This window comes from Rhodnius prolixus, unplaced genomic scaffold, assembly GCF_049639745.1.
Source record: "Rhodnius prolixus isolate KJV_2025 unplaced genomic scaffold, Rpr scaffold_1, whole genome shotgun sequence".
NCBI classification, from domain to species: Eukaryota; Metazoa; Arthropoda; class Insecta; order Hemiptera; family Reduviidae; genus Rhodnius; species Rhodnius prolixus.
In genome coordinates, this window is record NW_027411581.1 from 56,001,711 (window position 1) to 56,025,499 (window position 23,789).

The 23,789-nt window shown below is 31.6% G+C and overlaps 2 protein-coding genes across 2 annotated transcripts; one reads left to right on the forward strand and one right to left on the reverse strand.

Annotated features, from left to right (window-relative positions):
* The first annotated feature begins 2,189 nt into the window (after window positions 1–2,189).
* Window positions 2,190–14,092, forward strand: LOC141445981 (NADPH-dependent diflavin oxidoreductase 1). The gene is made up of 10 exons (XM_074112290.1): window positions 2,190–2,768; window positions 2,844–3,026; window positions 3,651–3,878; window positions 5,029–5,155; window positions 5,228–5,515; window positions 8,711–8,857; window positions 10,257–10,364; window positions 10,439–10,600; window positions 11,597–11,823; window positions 12,958–14,092. The coding sequence occupies exons 1-10, from the start codon at window positions 2,665–2,667 to the stop codon at window positions 13,184–13,186; spliced, it is 1,803 nt and encodes a 600-aa protein (XP_073968391.1). The 5' UTR covers window positions 2,190–2,664; the 3' UTR covers window positions 13,187–14,092.
* Window positions 14,093–15,308: 1,216 nt separating this feature from the next.
* Window positions 15,309–16,258, reverse strand: Arl2 (ADP ribosylation factor-like 2). Its single transcript, XM_074112321.1, has one exon. The coding sequence runs from the start codon at window positions 16,127–16,129 to the stop codon at window positions 15,578–15,580; it is 552 nt and encodes a 183-aa protein (XP_073968422.1). The 5' UTR covers window positions 16,130–16,258; the 3' UTR covers window positions 15,309–15,577.
* Between the last annotated feature and the right edge of the window lie 7,531 nt (window positions 16,259–23,789).

Below are 23,789 nucleotides of genomic sequence, written 5' to 3' on the forward strand. Positions count from 1 at the left end.
TATATACCAAGTTTAATTAAAAACTGTAGAAGACTTGAAACTTTGTAAGTAAAAAGTTTGTATTTTACTTTATTTTTTTATTTACTTTATACGGGCAGTTAATTGATTTACATAAATGGTGCTCAGTTAAAGTTATCAGGCTAGTCATACAACGAAACATTAAACAATAAAAATGTAAGAAACGCCGGCAATAAAATTAAAACTTAGTAAAAGTAATTAATAAAACTTAATAACAGCTAAAATAAACTAGATAACAAAGTCTAAACTCATCTTAAAAAACAACCTTAGTGCATGTAGCATTTACTCTTAATGTGTTATTGAAAGAACTTATCAAATCACCGATTGCGAATAAACTTATCGCAGGGGCGTTATTATGAGAATTGCATTAATAATTGCTTATTAAATGCACGCTTCGGTTCAAAATCAAGATAAGAAATGACTGCATTCCTGGCATTTTCTATTTTGATTACCTTGGGTTACTCTCTTAACTTCTAAATTGTCATTTCAGCATTACCAACTATTTTATACCAGTTATGTATTCCTCATACAATCCCACCCGAATCCTTAAAGAAGGTAATTACTATCACGCTATGGCGGATGAAACCACTGATATTGTCCAGCATTGTGGTTCTAACCATATGTTCAAAACTATAAGTGCCTACGAAACATGCGAAGATGTTACTCCAAAACAGTTTCTGTATCACAAAACCGAAAAAGTATCAATCTAATTTGAGAAAACTAGCCCCGCTCAACAATTTACAATTTAACCATTTACGTTTTCCAAAATCGAATATAATCTAAACAAGGAATGCGCGAAGCAAAGGTCAAAGTCATTTGTATATTTTTTCATGCTCATTTTAAGATAAAAATTAAACTACAAAAATCTGAACAAATAAAACAAAATATATATTTAAAAAGAGATGCCAACAAGGAAGTGTCTGCAAACTTTCAAATTCTACATTCTAAATTAAACCGTCTTAAAAAAAAATTAATATTAATGAACTGATGTGTGTATACTACATTCCTCAAAAATTTGTCCTTAAAACATGAGCTACTGCCAAGAATTGTTTTACTTATTTTTTGATCACAATAACGAAGAGGATACCAAAAATTATTGGATGAATAAACATATCTAAATATCTAGTGTAAGCATTTACACAAATTTCTCTTATTATTACTATAATCTACATATTAAATTAAAATTTTTAATAAATGTTACTTGGTTCCAAAGAAAGTCTGAGGGAAGAAGAAGTCACAAAAACCTAGCCAACGAATACTATGTGTGCTTTCTTTGATAATTTAGATAGCAATGGCCTTCCGGCTAAAGATAAATGAGATCACATTGTACTTAAAGCAAAATGACCTGAAAGTTTTGATCAGCACCCATCCAACGACGACTATTATCAAGGATACTGATACAGTGAAGAATGCCCTTTATAAACATGCGATCAGGTGATCATGATCCATCCTTTGGGAAAGGATTTGAGAAAAGAAAAGTTTGAAACAGGTTATGTATGAGCGGGATGTACTGTTTAGACAGTGTGAAATGACAATCGGTGAAATGGAATTGGATTAGTTTAAGCCAAAAAAGTGAATTATGCCCTGGATTTTAAGTTGAAAGACTTGGATTTGATTAAGATTGGAATGTTAAGCTGTTGCCTACAGTTCAAGTACGATTTTAGGGCTGTTAGGTTTGTGAAGAGCTTCTTTTTGTAAAGTAAAATCAATTTGCAGAGTAGCTTTTTGATAGTTTGGTAACATTACTTCAATCGAGTATGGGGATTCTACATGAGGTGTTTGTCGAAGTACCAACCGAGATATTGCACTTCATCTGTCAAAGGAATAGGGTTGGATTGGAGAGAATTCATTCGAAGGCCTTTGTTATGAAAGAAGTTGCTTCTCGTTGATATTTCTTCCCATTTACAGAATCAGGGTTCCAAAAGAGAGAGATGAATACGAGCCTGGGGGAATTGGATGAAAATTATGGGATCTACATTATGGAATCAGATGGAACTATGTCTTTGTCAGACGAATAAATTGTGTTGGAGAGATGAGCCGTGCACAGAGTAAGGAGAAGGAAAGCGAGAATATTCCCTCGATGTACTCCTAAATATAAGGTTCTAGCATTTTAATCAATATTTTCTTAATAAGGCTGTATTAATTTGAAATATTGCTATCTTGTTTGGGCATGAATCTCAATTAAACATCTAAAGTTAAATGTTACCACAATATATTTTATAAAACACTAATCTCAGTTTGGAAGTAATTCCGTTCCTTCTATATGGTATTCAGGTTAACAGTTAAACCACTCTTCAGTTTTTTTTAAGTCTTCCCCCATTTTCTTCATCATGTGAAATCACAACTTTCTCTCCACTGCAGCTAATTTTCAAGTAGAACAGTTTTTACCCATTGTTTTGTTAGTTTTTTTTTTTTTAACTAACTTTCCACTTTTCTTTAGGGGAGTTCATAAAAGAAGTTAATCTAACCATCGTTTGGGTGAAAAGTCATTTTATTTTAATTATGGTTACTGTTTAAATCGATTTAAAGATTGGTTAAGTCTGATCGATATGCAATCGGTTTGTCTATGTAACTCCTCACTAATGGTGGAGGTTATTTTATAACCTTCTAAATTACGAACGTTTAGTTATAGTAGTGCAATACAAAATGACAAAAGGAGAATCTGAAGAAGACGGAGTGTTGATACTTTATGGTAGTGAAACTGGTACTGCACAGGATGTGGCCGAAAGAATTTGGAGAGAAGCTAAGCAGTAAGTTTTGTTTTTAATACAAAAGTGAGACTTCATTTAAAAAAGTTCTATTCTATGACACTTGCACTTTTCTAGGCGTAACCTACATGCAGAAGTTTCTGCAATGGATGATTATAATATAACCAATCTTCCAAATGAAACGCTTGTAGTTTTTGTTGTATCAACTACTGGACAAGGCGATCCACCATCTAATATGAAAAAATCCTGGAGATTTCTTCTGAGGAAGAGTTTACCATCTGATTCATTGTGTTCAACGAGGTTAGTTCTTTAAAATAAATGAGTTTGTGATATGAAGTTGTATATGTGGTTGTATTAGTCATTAATACTCCCTCGTGTGTACATGAAAGCGCGTAAAAAAAAACTGCCAGAAGTGTTAGGAGAAATGCTAGGAAGGCATGGGGCAGGAAGGTCATACACTGGATCTATCAGCATTAGATCAGTGTGCGCTTTGTCGCAGAGTCGAATTGACGGGGGGTTAAAGATATGAGTTAATATGAGTAAGTTTCAGAGGTTTAATACTCGCTCAACCAATACGGAATGCAACCAGCATTGGAGTTTAGGGTTGGTACTCTTTAGTTATCTGTTGAGAGTGAAGCAATAAAGGGTTTCTTCCCAAAATGAGTATCAGAGGAAAATAGTCATAAATATTCGGCAGAGTCCTGCTAATATTTAAGTTAAATTGGCCGGCAAAGCAGTTTCATTTCTCCGAAACAGATTTGATGAGTGACACATGGAGTTTCCCCCGATGAAGCAAGAAAATATAATGGGATTTGTTAAGAATGACTCCAAGATAGCATTTCATACTGAAATTAGCTACCAAAAAATCTTTTTCTATCACCACTCTGTGTACAATTATAATTTTTACATTACATTTCCAATCAGAATAGCTGTACTAGGTTTGGGCGATTCTTCTTATGTTAAGTTCAACTTTATTGGCAAGAAACTTCATAAAAGACTTTTACAACTTGGTGCAACAACTGTCATTCCATTAGGATTGGCTGATGATCAACATGATCTTGGAAGTGATGCTGTGGTTGTACCATGGTTGGAACGTTTTTGGCTAGCAACAAAATTAGGAACAGTAGGGGACAACGCGTCACCACTGATAAGGTAGGTTCAATTTGTACAGAAATTTTCGTTTTTTATATTTTTCACATGATTTTTCAAATTTCATTTTTTTTATTGAATGCATTTTTAAGTTAAATCTGAACATTCAAGAAAGCTAATCACTTTCTTGTGAAGGCATTCAAGGGTTATCTTAAGTCTAGAAATGTCCTCTGAGAATGTTTTAAAACTGGGGCAGAAGCTGGTATGGAAAAATAACCCTGTCTAATGACCTAGACTTTTTGATGTCAACCATTCCAAGCGAAATAATTAGTCTTCACAACATACGGTCCCGTCTGAATACGACTAACATCCATTCTCCATCTCCGTAATAAGGCATAAAACAAGCTGGCTTAGAATGTAAGCGAAGCAATATTATCAAACTTATGTGCAGAAAAAGCCATTGGAAAGTCATAGGCATTTCTGCAGCAACATATACATACATTACATTTGGGTGAAAAGCTGGGCCCCTTGTATGGTTGGTTCTTCACGGGTGTGGGATATCTCTTATAACGTTACTAAGGTGATGCAAATGGCAAATATACCAGATTTTCGAGAGTATATTTATAAAAAGTTAGTTTAATTGTGTTTTCAGCATCATTCCCCTTTACCTAAATATGTTCTCATGGACTGCAGAAGCGTCCAAAATTTGGAAAGCCTAAACAATCATTCGGGATGTGGAGAATCATAGCGACTTCTAATATCTTCTTAAAAGTTGGATTTTAGGTGTCAGTTCAAGGTGAACACTCAGTATTTTACGAGCAAGTTTGAATTCTTAAAAAACAGCTAAAAGTGTTAACTTTAAGGGTATTCTCAGTAACCTTTTGTAACGTCAGTAGACAGATATGATAATTTCCAAAGGTTTAGAGTACATTAACAATTTATATGTCTAAGTTGCATTGAAAAGGGTGGAACTGGTGTTTATGTTTTATTGCAATAAAATGGATGAAGCAAAATATCGCAATTCGAAAATCAAAAGTGCAAGAAACTGAGAAATTCGTTCGACGAAGTAAAAATTAGAGGACCGTATTTTCTAGAATCGTTTCAGATATGTACATTCCTTAACTTAATCAAAAATGATCCAATTAAACCTGTAATCTTTATTAAATTTTAATGGTGTAAATTAGTGTTTAATTTAGTTTATTATTTTTTTAAGATGGAACGTTGAGACAATTAAAGAAAACAAAGTTGAAACCATTCACATTCCAATTGGAGAACCCCAACAACGACTAGACATGATAGTAAAGGAAAATATTAGAACCACACCAAAAGAACATTTCCAAGTATGTAACATTGTTTTTAAACTGAATACTCAATTTAGCATGCACTTATGTAGTTTAAATTTATATTTACAGGAAGTAAGATTAATCAAATTGAAATGTGAAAGTGATTCATTACCTTTTGAATCCACACCACTGAACTATGATCCAGGAGACGTAGTGCTCGTGATGCCTCAGAATTCTCCGGCATCTGTTGAGAAATTTCTTGCACTCTTATCATCAGAAGATAGATCTGCACAAAAGAGACTATTACCAGAAACTGTGCTTCAACTGTCCAAATTACATATGGACATGCCAATACCAGAATCTTTAAAAAAGCCTTTTACTTTAAGTGATTGTGCACTAAATTACTGGGATCTCAATGTAAGTTACTTCTATTTTATGGTGGATTGGATTCTTATTTCATTCAGAAATACTAGTATCAATATATAATATAATAAGAAGTTTTTTGTTATGATTTTCTAAGTTAAACCATTTTAAGTTTGAATCGCAGAAAGTTGAACCATCCTCTATTTAAATGACAATTTGCACTTAGAAAATACACAGCTGAAAACTTTTTTACCATATATGAATGATCAAAATTCATCGATTGCTAATAATCTCATATTCATTATTTGTTTTATTCAGATACTTACTTATCACAAATAAGTAATATTTCCTTAATTTTATAATACTCTTAACAAAATTTCTTTTTAAAATAATGGAATTAAACTTTATTAAACATAATTAATTGAAACAGTCATTAGACTAATGGGAAATGAAAACACAATGGCGTAAGTTAAACTTGGCTCCACCATCAAAAACCAGTGCCTTCTATAAACTGCTTTAAATTAACAAGTTAGTTAAGTTGGAGATTTTTAAATGTCTGCAACTTAAAAGGCTAATCAATTTTAAACATTTAATAAGAATTGTAGACTGAAAGAGAAAAACACTTATTTTATAACAATAATAATTAAAACAAAAATAAAAGATAAATTCCTGAATAATATTGAACAGTCAAATTAATTCACTTTGATAGAGTCAAAAAGTAAATCATCGCATTATTCCCTTTCCAGTTGATTTTTGCCAAACTCTAGTTTTGTTTTATTAGATTATACTGTAATACTATTTTCGTGATGATTCCTGTTAAATTTTCATATGTCGTCAGAATAGAAAAATTGGAAATTATTCAGATATTTTGACCTTCTGTTTCCAGAGGTTCAAAATGGATTCCGAAATAGAGATGATTGAAGTCCATAGAATTTGAAAACAGATTTTTCGGGGGGTTATCTGTCGAAATACATACATAAAAAAAATCTGAAATGAACGCTAGCACGACGTTCTTCTTACTATACTACTATCCTCAATAATCTAACTTTTACACTTCCAGCAAACTTGGAATTCAAAACATATTCAATTTAAACATTATGTAGTTTGTAGAACCGTACGAGCGGAAATTAGCTGCTTCTGTCTAACATATAAACTAAAGAAAACTAAAAATAGCACGAGAAATAAGACTAAATTGGAACTGTTCCTTAAGAACAATTTGGGGTATAATATGAATCCTGAGAAGTTGTTAATCTCCATAAGTGAGGACTAATAATGTAGACTGGGTAGAGGAGTTCATAAATTATTACCTCTAGGCTATGCAAATTAATTAATGAAGAATTGGATTATCCCATAAAGGGAGATTCAATAAATCAATCACTATTAGGGTTGCCAACTGCCCTTTTTTGGAAAGGACAGTCCTTTTTTAACACCTGGTTGTCCTTGTCCTTTTTTAAATTAGGAAAGAACGCCTTTGGTCCTTTTTTCAGATATTGTTCTCAGAAATCTTATTTATTTATTTATGGTTTAAATTCTGACTCCTGAGACTTCTTCTTTTGGCGTGTTGTTTTTCTGTTCTAACTGAACTGAATAGGTCAACAGGTTAATGATGTAACGATGAACTTTTCTTGAATAAGTATGTAAGATATAATTGTACCCAGGCCAGATTACAGACGGGGGAGAGGGGACTTTTGCCCGGAGCCGGAATATGTGCATGTACACCTAAAAAAAAAAAAAAAAAAAAAAAAAAAGAAAACGAATGATATACATTCCCGGGCCCAAAATCCTGTCGACGGCCCTGAATTTACCTAATTTTTTTAGGGTGTCTTTTTTTGGAACTTTATAGAGTTGGCAACCCTAATCACTATAGTAATGGTAATAGACCAGTGCTTTAAAGGAAGTAATAAATACATGAATTGGGTTGGATATTTACTAAGCTGTGCTAAGAAACATTAGAGAAGTTAAATTCAATTAAGATATTCCACCAGATCAATGTTTCGATGCTGTACAATCCATAATCGTAATTGGAATCGACGAGTAAATCATCAACAATTTTTTGAGAATAACTTAAACATAAATTATTAGCTTCACAAGTATGAACATTGTTCTTAAAAGAAATTCTGAAGTTTTGTTAACAGTTACATGTATGCACTGCATTATGTACGGACATGATGCTTATCTTGCCGAAAGCGTGAGTACTTAAATCGCCATAAATAGAAAATATTGCTTTCATGAATGGGTTGCGAGTCTTTCATTAAGCTTCTTCATCTTACAGATCAAAACCAGTTGATTTTGGAGGAGAGGAAAGATATTTTGGGAAATCTAAGTTGTACAAAGACTAGTTCCTTTATTAAAGCACAGAATAGAAATATACAACAACTCCAGAGTGTTGAAACACCTTTTACTGTACAACTAAGAAAATGAGTCTAAATGAAGAAGGTGGAATTTTTTTTCTTGAAGCTTGAAATGGGAATTATTAAACTTAACGTCACAGTGATGGTTTAAACCTCATTAATAATCAAATATATTACTCTGGTACAATAACTTTTCGTCCTCGATTGGGAAGTGGACTGGCCACTTCTTTAGGGAGTCCCTGCCGATTTTCCAACCAACTACACTTACACTGAAGCATCCAACTCATTACACCCATCACTTAATGGTCTGCAAAGTATACAACTACATGGTTTGACTATCCACTCAGAAATTTCAAGCCGAAAACACCATAAATAAGTATATTATTCATTTTACAGACGACTGAACTATGAATCAAAACTGTTACGATGGGGAATAGCGATAGATAGTGACAGGTAGCAGTGTGTTTCGTTTTATGGCAATGTTCTAAAGAGAAATTTTTCTTCAACTTGCCATATTCGACTTCTTCCAGACATAATCATAAAAAGCATTTGTAAATTTTGCAAAACATTAATTATATTTAAAACAAACAATTATAGAAGTTCTTAATGGTAAATATCTGCGGAAATTAATTCTTTTCTCTATCTGCTTGAATATAAAATATTCCGGAAAGTACCTCTTAAAGTTCACTTTGTAATATTTTATTTACAGCAAAGTTTTATCTATAGTTTAACATTATATGTATGTACATACATAAATTAATTTCTATATCTTATTAATATAATGACTTAGTATTTCTTCCCTTACTTCAGATGAAAACAATAACAGTAGGAGTTTGTTTTGTAAGTTAAGAATTTGATTTTTACTATTGTATTTAATATTCTAAAATAATATGTACAGGTGATACCTCGACGATATTTATTTGAAGTACTCGCTTATGTTACACCAAATGAATTAGAAAGAGAGAAACTTCTTGAATTGAGCAGTAGTTCTGGACAAGAGGAGTTGTACAATTATTGTAACAGACCTCGTCGGACGGTTGTTGAGGTATAAATTTTTATGTATTGTTTACCTTTATCTATAGCTATTTCTAAATTTTTATTTTATTTTTGCTACAAATGGGTTTCTTAGTGATTATGAGAGTGGCCCTAATGCGAGCGACACTTGAACCAATAATCTTTATTTGAAAGAAACTGTTGATAACAAAGTAAATGCTTAGGCCGCTGTCCATACCCACATATTTTGGCAATTGGACTTTAATCCGGCTGAAAAAATAGGCATTACTTTACTTTTACGCCCAATATTTTTATAGCTTTCTTCCGTTAAGGGTAGCTCAAACTCCAACCGAAGATTAGTCTGTGAATTGAAATAGAGAACGGTAGCAAGAAGACGATTACTCAGAGGTACCTTAGAACCAAGAAGCTGATCGGCTAGCAAAGAATACTCCTATAAGAATTTCCTAACCTTCCTGTAACTCTTAGAAATGCCAACGTTGTCATTTTGGCCCATGTGCGGGATAAATGAAACATCAATTATACAATCAGTAAGGGGCTGCAAAGAAGAAAGAGAATTTCAATGATTCCTCCTGTTGAAGGCGAGACTTGCTTCTGCAGTCTGACTGGTCGCAACTTCTTGCAATAAAAGTCGGCGATAACCTAATCTGCCTGCTTTATAACGACGAAATAAGGAGAACATTTATTTGGCTACAAATTGAAAAGCATCGCTAAGATAGCTACACGGAACAAGGAGAAGACCTTTGTTGATTTACAATATTAGGTAAATTATTGTCGTTCATGTATTTTTAAACTTACAATATGAAAATGTTAGAAATTTTATTTCAAAGATTAAAAGCTTAAAACCGTGCTCTTCTATATTTTAATTTCGTGAGTTTTTTTACCTGTATGAAAGTATTTTTATCTTGAATTTATCACTATGAACCACTTTCTTATTTCACGACGTAGAAAATACTCGATAAAAATTAACGAACATAGTCAACTTTATTTTTCGAAATATTGCTCATTGTACAACTAAAATATTTTTCCGTATCCAAGTGGTTATATTGGACGAAACGCCAGATAAAAAAGAAGAGTAGAATTCAGTGGTCCAATACTGCGCCATCGTCTTTTAAGAGTCCAAATCAATAGAAAACAAGCTCTAAATTTTTGGCAAATAAGGCAGCAAAGCATTTAAATCCAGACAAGTAATCAGACACTAATACTAGCTTACATATTTGCAAATTACCATCCATAAAGAACAATGATATTCAGAAAAATATGTCACTTATGATTGGAAATAAGTTTTGTTACAAAATTATCTTCAGGACCGTAAAATCTTTTAGAGGATATGAAGACAGTGTCTTCAAACCCGAATCTTCAATAATTTTATTACAATTCTGTTTGTTCATTCTTAGATTTGGATAATTTATCTTCTTCAACATTTGCTTTAGGTACTAGCGGACTTCCCTCATGCAACTGCTAACTTGTCATTACCATTTCTGTTTGATGTAATGCAACCAATTAAACCTCGGGCTTTCTCAATCGCCTCCTCACCTATTGTACGTATTTTTATTAAAATATCTTTAAAAAAATCACCTTATATGTGGTATTCATATCAGTTTATTAATGATAGGTAGAGCGAGGAGAAATTCATATGCTGGTTGCAGTAGTTAGATACAGGACCAAACTTGTGGCGCCAAGATGTGGTCTTTGTTCGACTTGGTTAGCATCAATTAAACCGAAGCACAAATTAACCGTGGCAATCAAGAAAGGATCACTGCGTTTTCCAAAAGAGGTAATTTTTTTATGTTTTGAGTAAATATTGGAACTCGAGAATTCATAATATCTTAATCATCCGGTTCTACTGCCACTCTGGTAGACAAAGGCATTAACAATCTGACATGAGAAAGCGTTGCATACCAAAACAGTGAATGCTTATTGAGAATTCAGATACCTGTTTGATTCGAAGATCAAATATTTCAATACAGTTAGTCACATAATTGTCTACTAAGGACAAACAAGTCTAATGAAGATTTTATTATCATGAACTTGACAAATTATTTCACTTTTTTTATTAAAAAATTATTTAAACTACCGGCCATCTTTTATTTCCAACGCTATGTAGAAACGAATTATACTTTCTCGTCATTCACACATTCACAATGTAAATTTTTATCTGTTTGAACCACTCAAAATTTTAATATTTATTTTATGAAAATGGTCCTTATTTACTACGTTCAGTTTTAAATATTCCGTCGTTTCCAGTACAGTAAAGGCTTTGCGAGAACTGTTACCATAGAACTTGCTAAGAAACGTATTTTTTTATTCAATGATATTGAAGTTATGCTAAGTGTTTATAGTTTGGAAAAAACGTCACATTGGAAATTGTTAGTTTCTAGATCGTACATTAAAGACGCATTTAGTGAATCCCTTTGTAAATAAACTTTCAATGATTGACAACTCATATTTAAACTGATGGATTTGAGAGTGTCAGTATTTAAAACGTAGCAATCAGTTGGAACTCATGAATTGGATCAACTGTAAATTCCACTGTCACATCTTAATAAGAAATGCTATTCTTAATGTTTTACTGCTGGATCATTTTTACAATCGATTTTATTACGCCAGCTTTTCTCAACCATATTCGGCCCTAATTTTCTCTATCATTTAAAACGCTATTAAAAAAGGCGATAAATTTCAATTTTGATAACAGAATGATTTTACTTTTTTGTTGTTAACATTACTAACATTCAAAATAATCCATTTTTCTTTTTTCTTTTTTTTTTACCAGGGAACTCCAATAGTAATGGTTGGTCCAGGAACTGGTGTAGCTCCATTTCGTAGCTATGTTATAACAGATATAGCTAAAGAAGTGAACAGAAAAATGCTGTTATTTTTTGGTTGCCGAAACCAATTTGCTGATTTCCATTTTGAAAAAGATTGGGAAAATGTTGCAGAATCATTAGGGAGTAATTTCAAATTGATCAAAGCATTTTCAAGAGATCAACCGCATAAAATGTAATTTAAAAAATCACACTACAAATATTATATATTATATTTTCTTTTACTGCAGTCATTTCAAATATTAGAAATTTAAATTTCATTGGATTTGTGGTTCCCGATTAAGTAAAAGTTTGTTATCGCCGATCATCTTGTTTATCGGAACTGAAAATATCTAAAACTAAAAGTTCTAGAAAGCCTAAACTCTGTATTCTATTTTATTTCATTTTTTCACAATTTTCTCGAATATGGCTCCAACGATATTCATTAAATTGCTCATACGAGTACTATTCTCCCATTGACGCTTGTCATTTTCTTTGAAATGATTTCCCAAGCAAATTGATTTTTGTGGGAACTGCAAGAAATAGCTACTTTAAACACTAAACTGCCTCTTCATCCTAATTTACAAAATCACCAACTATTAAAGTTAAAGGGATATTGGAGAGCATTATTGGAATTCAAAATTACTTTTCGGAGATGTTTCTATATATTTCGTTCAGGATATAAAAGCATTTCGGCGTGAGGAATAAGATGGCCTTGGCGAGGCAAGGTGCTAACCAAAACCCTATTTTTTGTTGGAAACACGGAAGTTTTCCCCGGAAGGAGCTGAAGAGAGAGGAACTGAGAGAGCTACTATCTGGACCTGCCTCCAGAGGCAGGTACTGTCTGGGGTAAGCGAAGATCCTATGGACATTATAACCGGTCAGATCTGAGGCATGCCTCGGACTGTGTAAAAATAAATTCCGCAAAATTGAAGGGTTACATCACGGGTCTCTGTCTCACAAGTTAGTTGGAAAAGCTGGGTGGCTCCGGCACTGGTAGAATACTCTCCGCAGATCTTAAAGGTCGCATTGAACTACCACACCTCGGAAGTGGATGATGCATTTAATGTATTGAAATCGTACTATCTGTTGGATGGTGGCGATACGTATAGCGGGCATTATTTTGTACAGATAAACTTGTTAACCGAACTTGTAATATATGGCTGGCCTGCAGAATTAGTTAAGGACAATTGAGCAAGCGTTTGGTAAAATTCACTAAAAAGAAATCTCTAATTTGTAATTATTGCAGTAAGAGAAACTCGTATCAGTTTTCACCCCAGAATTTTTGTTTTTTAAATTAAAGTTAATTAATATTTATTTATTTTTTAAGATATGTTCAGCACCGAGTAAAAGAAGAAGGCCAATTAATAGCTAATTTAGTTTTAAATCAAAAAGCCTATTTTATGGTGGCTGGCAATGCTAAGGACATGCCACAGGCAGTTTGGCAAGCATTATCAGATTCTCTTATAAAACATGGCCAGCTTACAGAAGAGCAAGTCAAAAAATATTTATCAGAAATGGAAATAAGCGCAAGATACCAAACCGAAACGTGGTCGTAATCGTCAAGTTTTATAATTTAGTGAATTACACAATGTTACTTTTGTTACCAAATACTAGTTTTTTAATCTTACATTATTATTGTTTGTGAATTATTCAAAATTAAAATGAACCTTTTTTTATTCGCAGAAAAATAAATCGTTATTTTCAATGTGATATAATTATGGTATATTTTAAGATAATATTGCTACTGTTTATTGAAACAATTAGTAACAATCCCTTTATTTATCTTGAAAAATGTAATTATAAATTGTTAAACTAATTGATGTAGACAATAAGTTGCATTTGTAAAGGCTTTGAGGTCCGCAGTGCTGAATAAAATATTTTCTTTAAATAAAATATACCATATACAATCTTACAATGTATGAAATTGTTAAATGGTAGGCTAGTTTTTGAATTGCTTCTCCGTACTTAACTAGTAACACTCAACATAGTGTTTTTAATTTATCGAAGTTCAATTAAGGTTTATTTGTTTTGACATTCATTTTTCATCACGCTCTTTTCTAGTGTCTGAACATTTTAAATGAATAATTCACGTTTTAGAAGTTTATTTTAGAATAAATGGAAACATTAAATGTAATTCGAAATTCATTTAAATCAGCTTTTACCGCATATGAGAAAACTGTATTTTTGATTAAGAATAATTTTGTATTAAATATGATAAATATTAAGTAATACTTACTTTTAAAAAAAATTCTTCTGTGATTAGAATTGCCCTCAAATCCTTTTTGAAAGTTAAGGAACTACAATTATCACTTAATTTGCTTCAAATTGCCACCATATTGGAGAAACGGATACTCTTCCAATATCTTTCGCACAAACTTGAGAGCAATTATTAATGAAACATTATATTCGTGCAATTAAAAATTTCAATATGAATTAAATCTGCAATTATTTTCTTATCTTTATTTTTTCTAGTTTTTGAACCTTTTTTTTTTATCAAGCCAGTCAAAATTACAAATCTTTAATATCAAGTTCTAGGTGGTTGGCATTAGTGTTTCTAATTTGTCTAATGGCGTGAGTTTCTGAGTTAATTTGAGTGTAAGTGTATTAATAATTATTTAACATTAATTAACAAATTTGGTATAATAAGAGTAAATATATTTAAATTAAAAGACTGGAATAGTAAATATAATAAAAAAGTGAGCTTGGAAAATGATAACGCGAATTGGTTTAATGCACATCTTAATCATCTCTATAATGAATAAATTTTTGTTCATCTTCCTATAAGAATTGTTAACACATTTTATTGATACAAATTCTGCAGAAATTATGCATTTGGCTGTAAAAGTATTTGGCCGGTAAGTTCAATAATAGTTTATTTTTACTAAATTTCATTCAATTTATAACTTGATAGAAACAGAAGGTATACCTTATCATGAGCTCCCAAAGGTATAGATTAGAATAGTGCATTGAATAGTATTTCTTGTTAGTTTCTATAAACCGAACTGAAACAAAGATTGGGACCAACATTTTGTTATTTTTGGGGCTTTGCTGATCTTAAATTGAAGCAGGGAATGGGATTAGGACTTACCCTCTGAAAAAAAAAACTGAGAGTACTTGTTAGGGGATATTGTAGAGGAGGTTGACCTTTCTTTGGCCTTTCATTTACCTCTTCGATCTTTTTGCCAATGTCGCACTTCTCCGCAGCTACAGGTGATGGTCGTACAGCGCGAAGTGTGCTGATTAACCCTTCAGCAGTTAGAAGGTACATAGCTCAGTGGTCTCATGAAATAACACGAGTACATAATTAAACCCAGTTTTTAATGGTAGCATTAGATAATGGATTGTATTCCTGCAGCGAGAAAACAAGTTTGTGTTAATTTGATTAGTTCAATACACAGATTTTTCCTGCTACATTTGACCAACAGACACAACACTAAATCTGTTTACTTATTAGGTAAATCTGTATTAGGTAATTAATCGTTTCTAATGCATGTGAAGTACATTTTCCTCATATTTCATTTTTATGTGCTTTCTTTTTCTACATTTTTTCTTAGTGAATTCAAAATTTTTTACATCAAATTTAAAATCATATTAAAGAGAATGTTTGATATCAATTCAATTAGGTAGACAGTAATTATAGTAATCTGAACAGGTTCAATTTTAAAAATTAAACACGAGTTTAAAGTTCAAAAGTTTTAATGCCTAAGTTAGTTATTTACAATTTATAATTTACAAAATTACATATTTCAGTTATTCAGGTTGTCTACAGTATATAAAAAGCGTTAACACAACTCATTAAATTAAATACTCTGTGGTATATCGAAGTCGAATAATACCCATTTTATTCTAAATGAAATACAATAAAAGATGTTCACTTGTAATTTAATTGCACTTTATTAAGAATAAGTAAAGCTTTTTAAAGGAACATAATAGTGAACTTTTGCAAATTAATCTGAAAATATTCTAACTGCAACATCACTTACAATCCAGTCCAATCCATGGAGCACATTTAATCCAGTTATTGCTGAACACCTTACAATATAATAATGATGAGATTCAATCTTATCCAGTTCTAAAGTATCACGTATTTCTTCTAAGCTTAAACATCCGGGTAAATCAGCTTTATTGGCTAAAACTAACAAAGAAGCACCTACTAAACGTTCTTCTAAGATTAAAGAATGTAATTCAGCCTTACAATCGGCTATTCTTGTAGCATCAGTACTGTCTACAACCCAGATAACACCATCTGTACACTCGAAATAGTTTTTCCAGTAAGACCTTAGAGATTTTTGACCACCAACGTCCCATAAGTTTAGTACATATTTATCGTAACAAATAGTTTTTATATTGAATCCTAGAGTGGGCGAAATAGTAGTAGGATCATCACCGTTTAATAACTTTAATATTGTTGTCTTACCAGCGTTGTCAAGTCCAAGTATTAATATTCTCATTTCTTTCTCCTTCTGTCTCATCTTCTTTAATGTACTGAGAAAGCCCATTATTACGTTTAAATTAATCGAAAATCTAACACACTTCAATTTAAAACTTTTTAACCAAGCAATCAACTAGGTTCAGAATCCACAACTCAACTTGGTAGGTTATTGTATAAAATAACCTATAGAATTTTCTTTGTATGGAATCGATGTTAGATTAAGTTAGGAAAATTGCAGATTAGATTATGTTACAATTTGGGCAGCACTCTAGAAGTAATTTTAAATTTGTTTTCATACTTTCTATTGTGAGGGTTATGGTAAAATATACATAGGTAACTAAAAGCATCCAACGTTGAAAGACATAAACAAAATATAATGTTCGAATCTGTAAGCTTCAGCTTACATAGTTAAAATATAAGTATTGCATTAACTATGGACCGCTAAAATGATCAGCTATCATAAACAACCGAGAAAGTTTGAATTGGAGTCGTCTGTTTAGTGATCTACACCCTTCTAGTTGCCAGCGCGGGTAACTTAAAATATCTGCGTTGTGGGGCGCCACACTATTGTACAAAATAAATCTTTATTTTGAAAAATATGAATTGCATTCTCTTCAGATTTGAAAACTTAAGTTATTTGAATGGAAGTATATTGTTTATACATATAACCATTCATATTAAGATCTTGGCATTATTGTTTTTATTCCTGTCCAACAAACATCAAACTTTCTAAAGAAAATGTGTATGTATTTCTTGGCCCCAGCCAACATTACAACTTGTTTGGTTACAACGTCCAATTTATTAATTTATTAGAAGATTTTTTTTGTGAAAATTCTGTTTTTGAAGAAAGTCTATGCGTCTGCAACCGTAAAAACTATTACTTATTTAAAAGTATTTTTACGTGACATAGTTTTTCTTTCAATCAAGCTGTTCTTTTGTTCTTGCCTAAACATTATTTCCTTTTCTCTAAAAGTCCATACTTTATCTTAACCTCTACAGGACCATCCTCCTTCTCGTCCTGGATCTTTCTCTAATCATGCACGCTAGCGCAAGCCACTTATGTTTGTGCTTTTGGGACTCTCCCTTGCTTATCCTAAGCAAATGCCCAAACAATTTTAACTTATATCTATGGTTTAGAGGATGTTTTTATTGCCATCTAAATCTTCTCTTATTACATTTTTCCCTCGCAACGAATTTAGCTAACTTTTGACTCTTCTTCCTTCGTTTATGCTTCAGTCAACTTCTTTCTAATGTTGAACTTCCTAGACTCTCGGCAATTGACTCTAGATATTCAAAATTGTCGTTCTCTTCAACTTTTTAGCTAGCAGGAACTGGAGTTGTTAAATACTTTTTAATATTGCTATTCTTTTCCAAATGAGGCTGGCTTCTAGACTGTGATGAGGACATAGTTTTCGCAACAAGCCAATGTTAATTGATTAGACAATTCCATTCTTAATAACTAATGTCGATTTCTTCGCTTATGATTAAGAATAGAAATGACATTTTTCTAAAGGATAGCAGGACAATTCTGCTTCCTGACGTTGTCGAAACGTCAGAAAAATAAAAACTCGTAATAATGGAAAATCCCGTAAAATGCGGACCATGGGATCTCTCCTCTAGTTTTCCTACCTGCAAATACTTGTATTGCGCCAAGGTACAGTCGATCTTCTTGTGTACGAGGTTCTTTAAGAGTTAACCTATTTAAATTTTACTATTTTATTCTATACACTTTCTGGGCTAGTGTATGCTTTAATGTGTGAAAGAAATTTTTCAAAACGTGGGTGGGATTACGTCTACTGTGCTGGTCCTGTATCAGTAGTGACTTCTATCTGTCGAGCATCTTTACTTAATTTCATTTTGAATGGGCTTGTCAGTGATTTTCCTATATTTTAAAACAGATATAAAACTTCTTTACATTGTCACTATGGATCTAACACTTTAAATTTATAGGGTAACCACTTTTGTTTTCTCTCGTTTTTTATTTATAATCCATGTATTTAAGTTGAATAAATTAAAAAGTAAGTTAGGTAATAACGGCATGCAATAAGCATTTATATTTATTAATTTTTATTATATTTTATTATTTACACAAAAACCATTATCTAGTTAATGACTTATTTTTTAATTTCACTAAATACATTCAGAACATAAACTTTTTTTTACCCTGTGAACTTTGAAACGGTTACTACAAAACAATTTTTTAATTTTTAACTCCAAATATTAAAATTAATAAATATTAAAACAAAAAGAAAATGAATAAGAAAAATTAAAAGTGAAATTAAATTACTATAATCGTATACAAAATATATTATGACTAGTACCGTGCCATCTTAATATTTCTAAAACAACACTAATGAAATTTATTTACATAGAGGTATATATTACTTTTATGTTTTGTTTTTATTTGTAAATTAAATATCATTTACAAAAACAAGTTGATACAATTTTTTGATTTTTTTTTTTAATAAAAAAAGGCTTCTTTTTTTATATTGTGACACTCTTTACTTTGACACCGTTCAAGATAAATATTTATAGATGATGTCATTAAATTTAGAAGAGCTGCTAGTAAAATGAGGTTTCCTCAATCAGTAACCATCATGGAAACACAGAAATATTTTGGTTTCACAGCAAAGCCATAACAGTCTCCTAAGAACATGCCAAAGTAGAAAGAATTCCGACTTAGTGTTACCAATCAGAATTGGAAGAAAAATAGTTTAGGATGAAATCAACAAAAGCATACTAAGATATTTGCATCTAAAGCTATTTGTCACAGGTGTCTATTCAGAACTTCTATTATGTGTTTTGATCTGAGCAAGCATCCCCTTGTGAGGGTTTACGTCTGATGCTTCTTGTAGAATCTTGGTACAAAGGAAGAAACTCCTACCTAACTTATCAACTGTTGTTTAAATAGTATCTTTGTTTTAAACGTGACGTTTAGAACATTGAATACACTTTGGGGGGACGTTGACAAGCCATTCTTCACAGATCAGAGCATCCCTTCGGTACCCAACCTAACCACTTGGACAATATTATACCGACACACAGTTTTGTGTATCAAGGGCCTTCGGATTGCCTTGTGTTACATTTGTTTCTTAAGCTGCGTGATGACTTAGATGAATAAGTAGCTATGAGATCCTCTACTTGTCAACCGATCGGATTATTTAGCATACCTCATTTGACTAGCAGCCTTACGATTAACAGAAAAGCCGAGTATCTACTTATTGCAAGTTTTACCATTGCATATCGTCGCACAATGTGTATTCAACCAGCTTCGTCTCTACATAATAATCTAACATTTGTCGGTTTTATTCTCTCGACATCAAAACGATTAGTTTACACGTAGTATTTGCTGTAGGGACGGTGCTTCTTATTTCCTCAACCTTATTTACAACTATTTTTTGTTCAATTTTTGGTGAACATTTTCGTGTTCATCAATTGTTGGTTTGTGTTCATTTACATTTTGAGAGTGGTATCAAAAGAGAAGAAGCCAGTAAGATTGATCATTATGATATACAATTTATCCAACCACTAATCGCGAACAATTTCGATCTCAATTAACAAGGTGATTTTTCGCTTTTGACGTTTCAAAGAATACTGAATAGAAATATACGCGACTGTAGCTGTTTACTGCGATGTGGATTAAGGCTGTTGTTTCAAATTAAAGTAAATTAATGCAAGACAAATTGACACCAGTTTTGGTAGTTGAACGTTAAGCCCCGCCTGAAAAAAATAGGAGATTAGTTTACTTTTTGACACCAGTTTCGTCTATAATATCATGCAATGGTTTATTGATAAAGTCAAACGGTTACAATATCGTCAGCGTTTGATATGCAACGTTGATACCGTACGACTGTTTGCAACAAGTGAATACCCAGCTACGTTTGCGCATCCTACCAAACATTCTAAGCAGCCACATTTAAATCTAAGATGAAAATAGAAAACAAACTGTACTTCCACTGATGAAAAATACACAGATGATCTATAAATGCAGTGCTAGCTGATTTGTTTTATTATTATTCTTTAAATGCACTTAAAAAAAAAATCAAAGGTTAAGATTTCTGTTTATTGTCAATTAATATACTTAAGATTTTTTTTCTTGTAAATTTTTTAAACTTTCTACAACTATTTTATTTTTTCTTTTTCTTGTTTTTTGTCTTCTACAACATACAGATGAACATGTTATTACAATATCTCTAATTCAATCACTTTATTAACATGAAGTATTTATTAGCATGGTGGACATTACTATTTATTCTGTTCTGAGAGCTGAAGTACTCTTTATTTCTAATTTATTTAATTTTTTCCCACAACTATGGTAAAATAAAACAATTTACTTTGGCACTTTATTATTTTATTTTATTTGCTTTTCTTAATTGAGAACTTTTTTGAAAAAACGTTACTATTGTATTATTCTTATTTTATTTTTACATATTGATTTTATTTTTAAATTAGTTGGTTTACAATTAAATATTTTTTTTTTATATAATATGTACAAACACTGAGGACAAGACTAGAATAATTAATATATTTATTATAAGTTAATTGCTATACAATTTAATATTTTTTTCTGATAAGAGTACAAAAAATAATAATAAAATGGTTATTTCCTCGTTTAAAAGGAACATATAATATTCACTGGTACAAAATAATGCAAATATTTACAATGAGAATGTATGATTCGCTAAAATTATTTTTAAATAATAGTTAAATTTTACAAAAAAATTAAGAATTTATTTGGTTGCGAAAAATTTGATTTTCTTGATTTAATAAAAGCTAAACGTCAGAAATCTATTCTACTTCAGCTATTTCATTGACATAATTATTTTTTTTATTAAAATCAAAAAATTTTGGAATGTTTTGATTAAAAAAAAAAAAAAAAAAATTAAATATTTTTTAGCACATCTACACATATACCTATAAACCAAAAACTTCTATAGATAATTTCACTAATGAGTTCTATATATCGAAAATATTTTGCCCGATTAAAGCTACATCTAGCAATAATATTAGATCACCATGCATTTTTTTGATGGTTTGTGGCAACAGATTTAAGATTTCTAGTTACAAGTATTAACGGTTAAAGGCATTTCATTCGAGTCATATAAAATACGGATCTTGTTACCAAGTTAGATATGAAAACGGAGCCAATGCCTATTTGAACTAATCTCAGTTTAAACTGAAACCTTAGGGATTACCCAAGCATAGTTGAGTGATGTAGGGTCTTGAAGTCAGTAGCCAGCTGAGAGCTTTACCCGCCAACTGTCGTGACTGAAGTTGCAGTTGACTTTTTTCGATAGATGTTCGTGAAATTATCCAATTTAGAAATCATTCAAATTACAAAAATTTTTCTTAGGAATTTTGCGTAAAATAATTAGTTAGTGCATGCACTATAATTAGTTCTATCAGCACTATAATTTGTAATCCAATCAATATTATCGATTGTAAAAAAAATTTACAATGCTCATGGTAAAATCTGCCAGAAACTATAAGAGTAGACTTAAAATAAAATTTATAAATTTTGGTTAGTAGATAAATGTACCTTTTAGCTATGAAATTGAATCAAAATATAAAATATCTAAAAAAATATGTTTACACAATATTTACATTTTATTTACAGACGAATTTATAATATTTCTAAATCTACACATAATTTTACTTTTTCAAATTTAGTTGATATAGAATTTGGATATTTTTTTCCTCTCTTTTTTTGATTCACGTGCAATATTTTAAGCAATTGAATAACTGTATAAAATTGATTTTTTATTATTATTACTATTGTATTTGACTGCACTTTTTATTTTTTACCTAAATTGTTTACAAAAATTATCTGATCAATTATTAACTTTTTTTTGTGGTTTTAAATATTTATAATAATTTATTTACAAACTTATTATTTGAATAAACTGCTTTATACCAACCTTTTAAAGCAGTTGTTATGGGTTTTTCTTTATTTCAAATTGATGTTGGCCACTTACAGTGAATTTTTTTTAATTTTTTTTCAACGAAAAACAGCAAAATGATTTCTATCTCTGGGATATTATTATTATTTTTTGAAAAATAAACCATAAAAACAATAATAATAAACATTTTAAAATAAACCTGCTTAGCTCCGAATTGTTTTAATGACTTCAAGCCAAATTTTCACTATGGTTACAATGGATGAAGCGTATTATTTTGGGACAATGATTGCTTCTAAACAATAATTAAACAACAAAGTAAGGATACAGGAAACAAGCAACTTTTCTGTTAAGTGTATTCTTTGCCAAATGTAATCAGAGAGCAATCAGGTGGAGCAATTGTTGGGTCAAGCAAGGGAAGGTGTTCAGTCCGGTCACAGAATATTAACTTATTAATTTAATCTTATTTACTTTACTTAATATTGTACAGTTATAAAGGAGTATTTGCCCTATATTTTAAAGCAAATTTGGGAATTATATCTTTTATGAAAAAAAGAGTAAAAAAATTGTTAAAGTTGGTTGTTTTTCAACGTTACGTTTTTTCGTGCTGTTTTTTGAGGATCAATCCTTATACAACTGTCCTACTGGACAGTTTTAATATCAAAATATTACCAATTATAGAGGGCAGTTAGTCGGGTTTAAAACTTTTATGAGCGTGCCGCAGTTGGGTGGCGGCGGCGAAAAGAATTTCTGGATTTGAAAACACACATTTTGTTAATTTTTGGGAACACTTTTGCTGGATTCCTAAAGTTATTCATTTAGGATTAGTTCTCTTTAACAACTTAATAAACAATTTATTAGGTGGCTGTGCAGGCGAAGGAGTTCATTAGAGGCTATTCGCCGAGGCTGACCGCAGAATTAATCCTTCAAGGCCGTGGGGGCTATAAGGATAATTGTATCCTTATACTGCAGGCTCAGAAAACCACATGCATCGCATGGGCCTGGCAGAAGATAGCCTTTGTAGGTTCTGTCAGGAAGAGGAGGAAACGGCACTGCACGTGTTGTGTCAGTGTGAGGGGCTCGTATGGCTAAGGATGTTACTTCTCGGGAAGGAAAAACCAAGGCCTGAGAGCTTTACCCAGGAGCCACTCTCCAGAATTAAGAGTCTGATTAAGCGGACAGGTCTGGAGGGTGAGCTCTAAAGCCGGGGAGCCACAATAGATCCATAGGGGTCGCGGTGGCGCAGGCCTTTAGGCCACCCTAATTTAAATCTAATCTAATCTAGGTGGCTGTGGGTCATTCCTCACTTATTAATTCTTATCCTTTAGAAGAAACGAATAAAATCTCTGAGGAAATATTTTATACTTTGAGGTCAACAGTTTTCAGAAACAGTCAAGGAACCCTAAGACACTCTAGGAGTTTTGCTTAGGAACTACTATGAATCATACAATTGTATGATGTAACATACCAAAATAATTCTAGAGAAATTTAAAATTAATATCCCCATTATTAGGAGTGTTTCTGTAAAATAAATTATATATGTATATATAAATAAAAACGCTTTCTACATTGTAACCATAGCTCTTAAAGAATAACCTTACAGGAGAATCTCGTCCATCATTTTAAGAGACCTAATTTATTTCATCTACTTTTCTTTCACATTCTATGCTACTATGATATGATCGTCAGATAGTTGTTAGCAACATCCTCAAATTTAGAAATTCAGATTCCAGGTTCAACCAGATTTGTACAGATTCGTTATACAGACAAAGATATTCCTAATTCTTGAAGGTTAATATCTTTTGCTCTTTTGGGGGGAAATCAACGAAG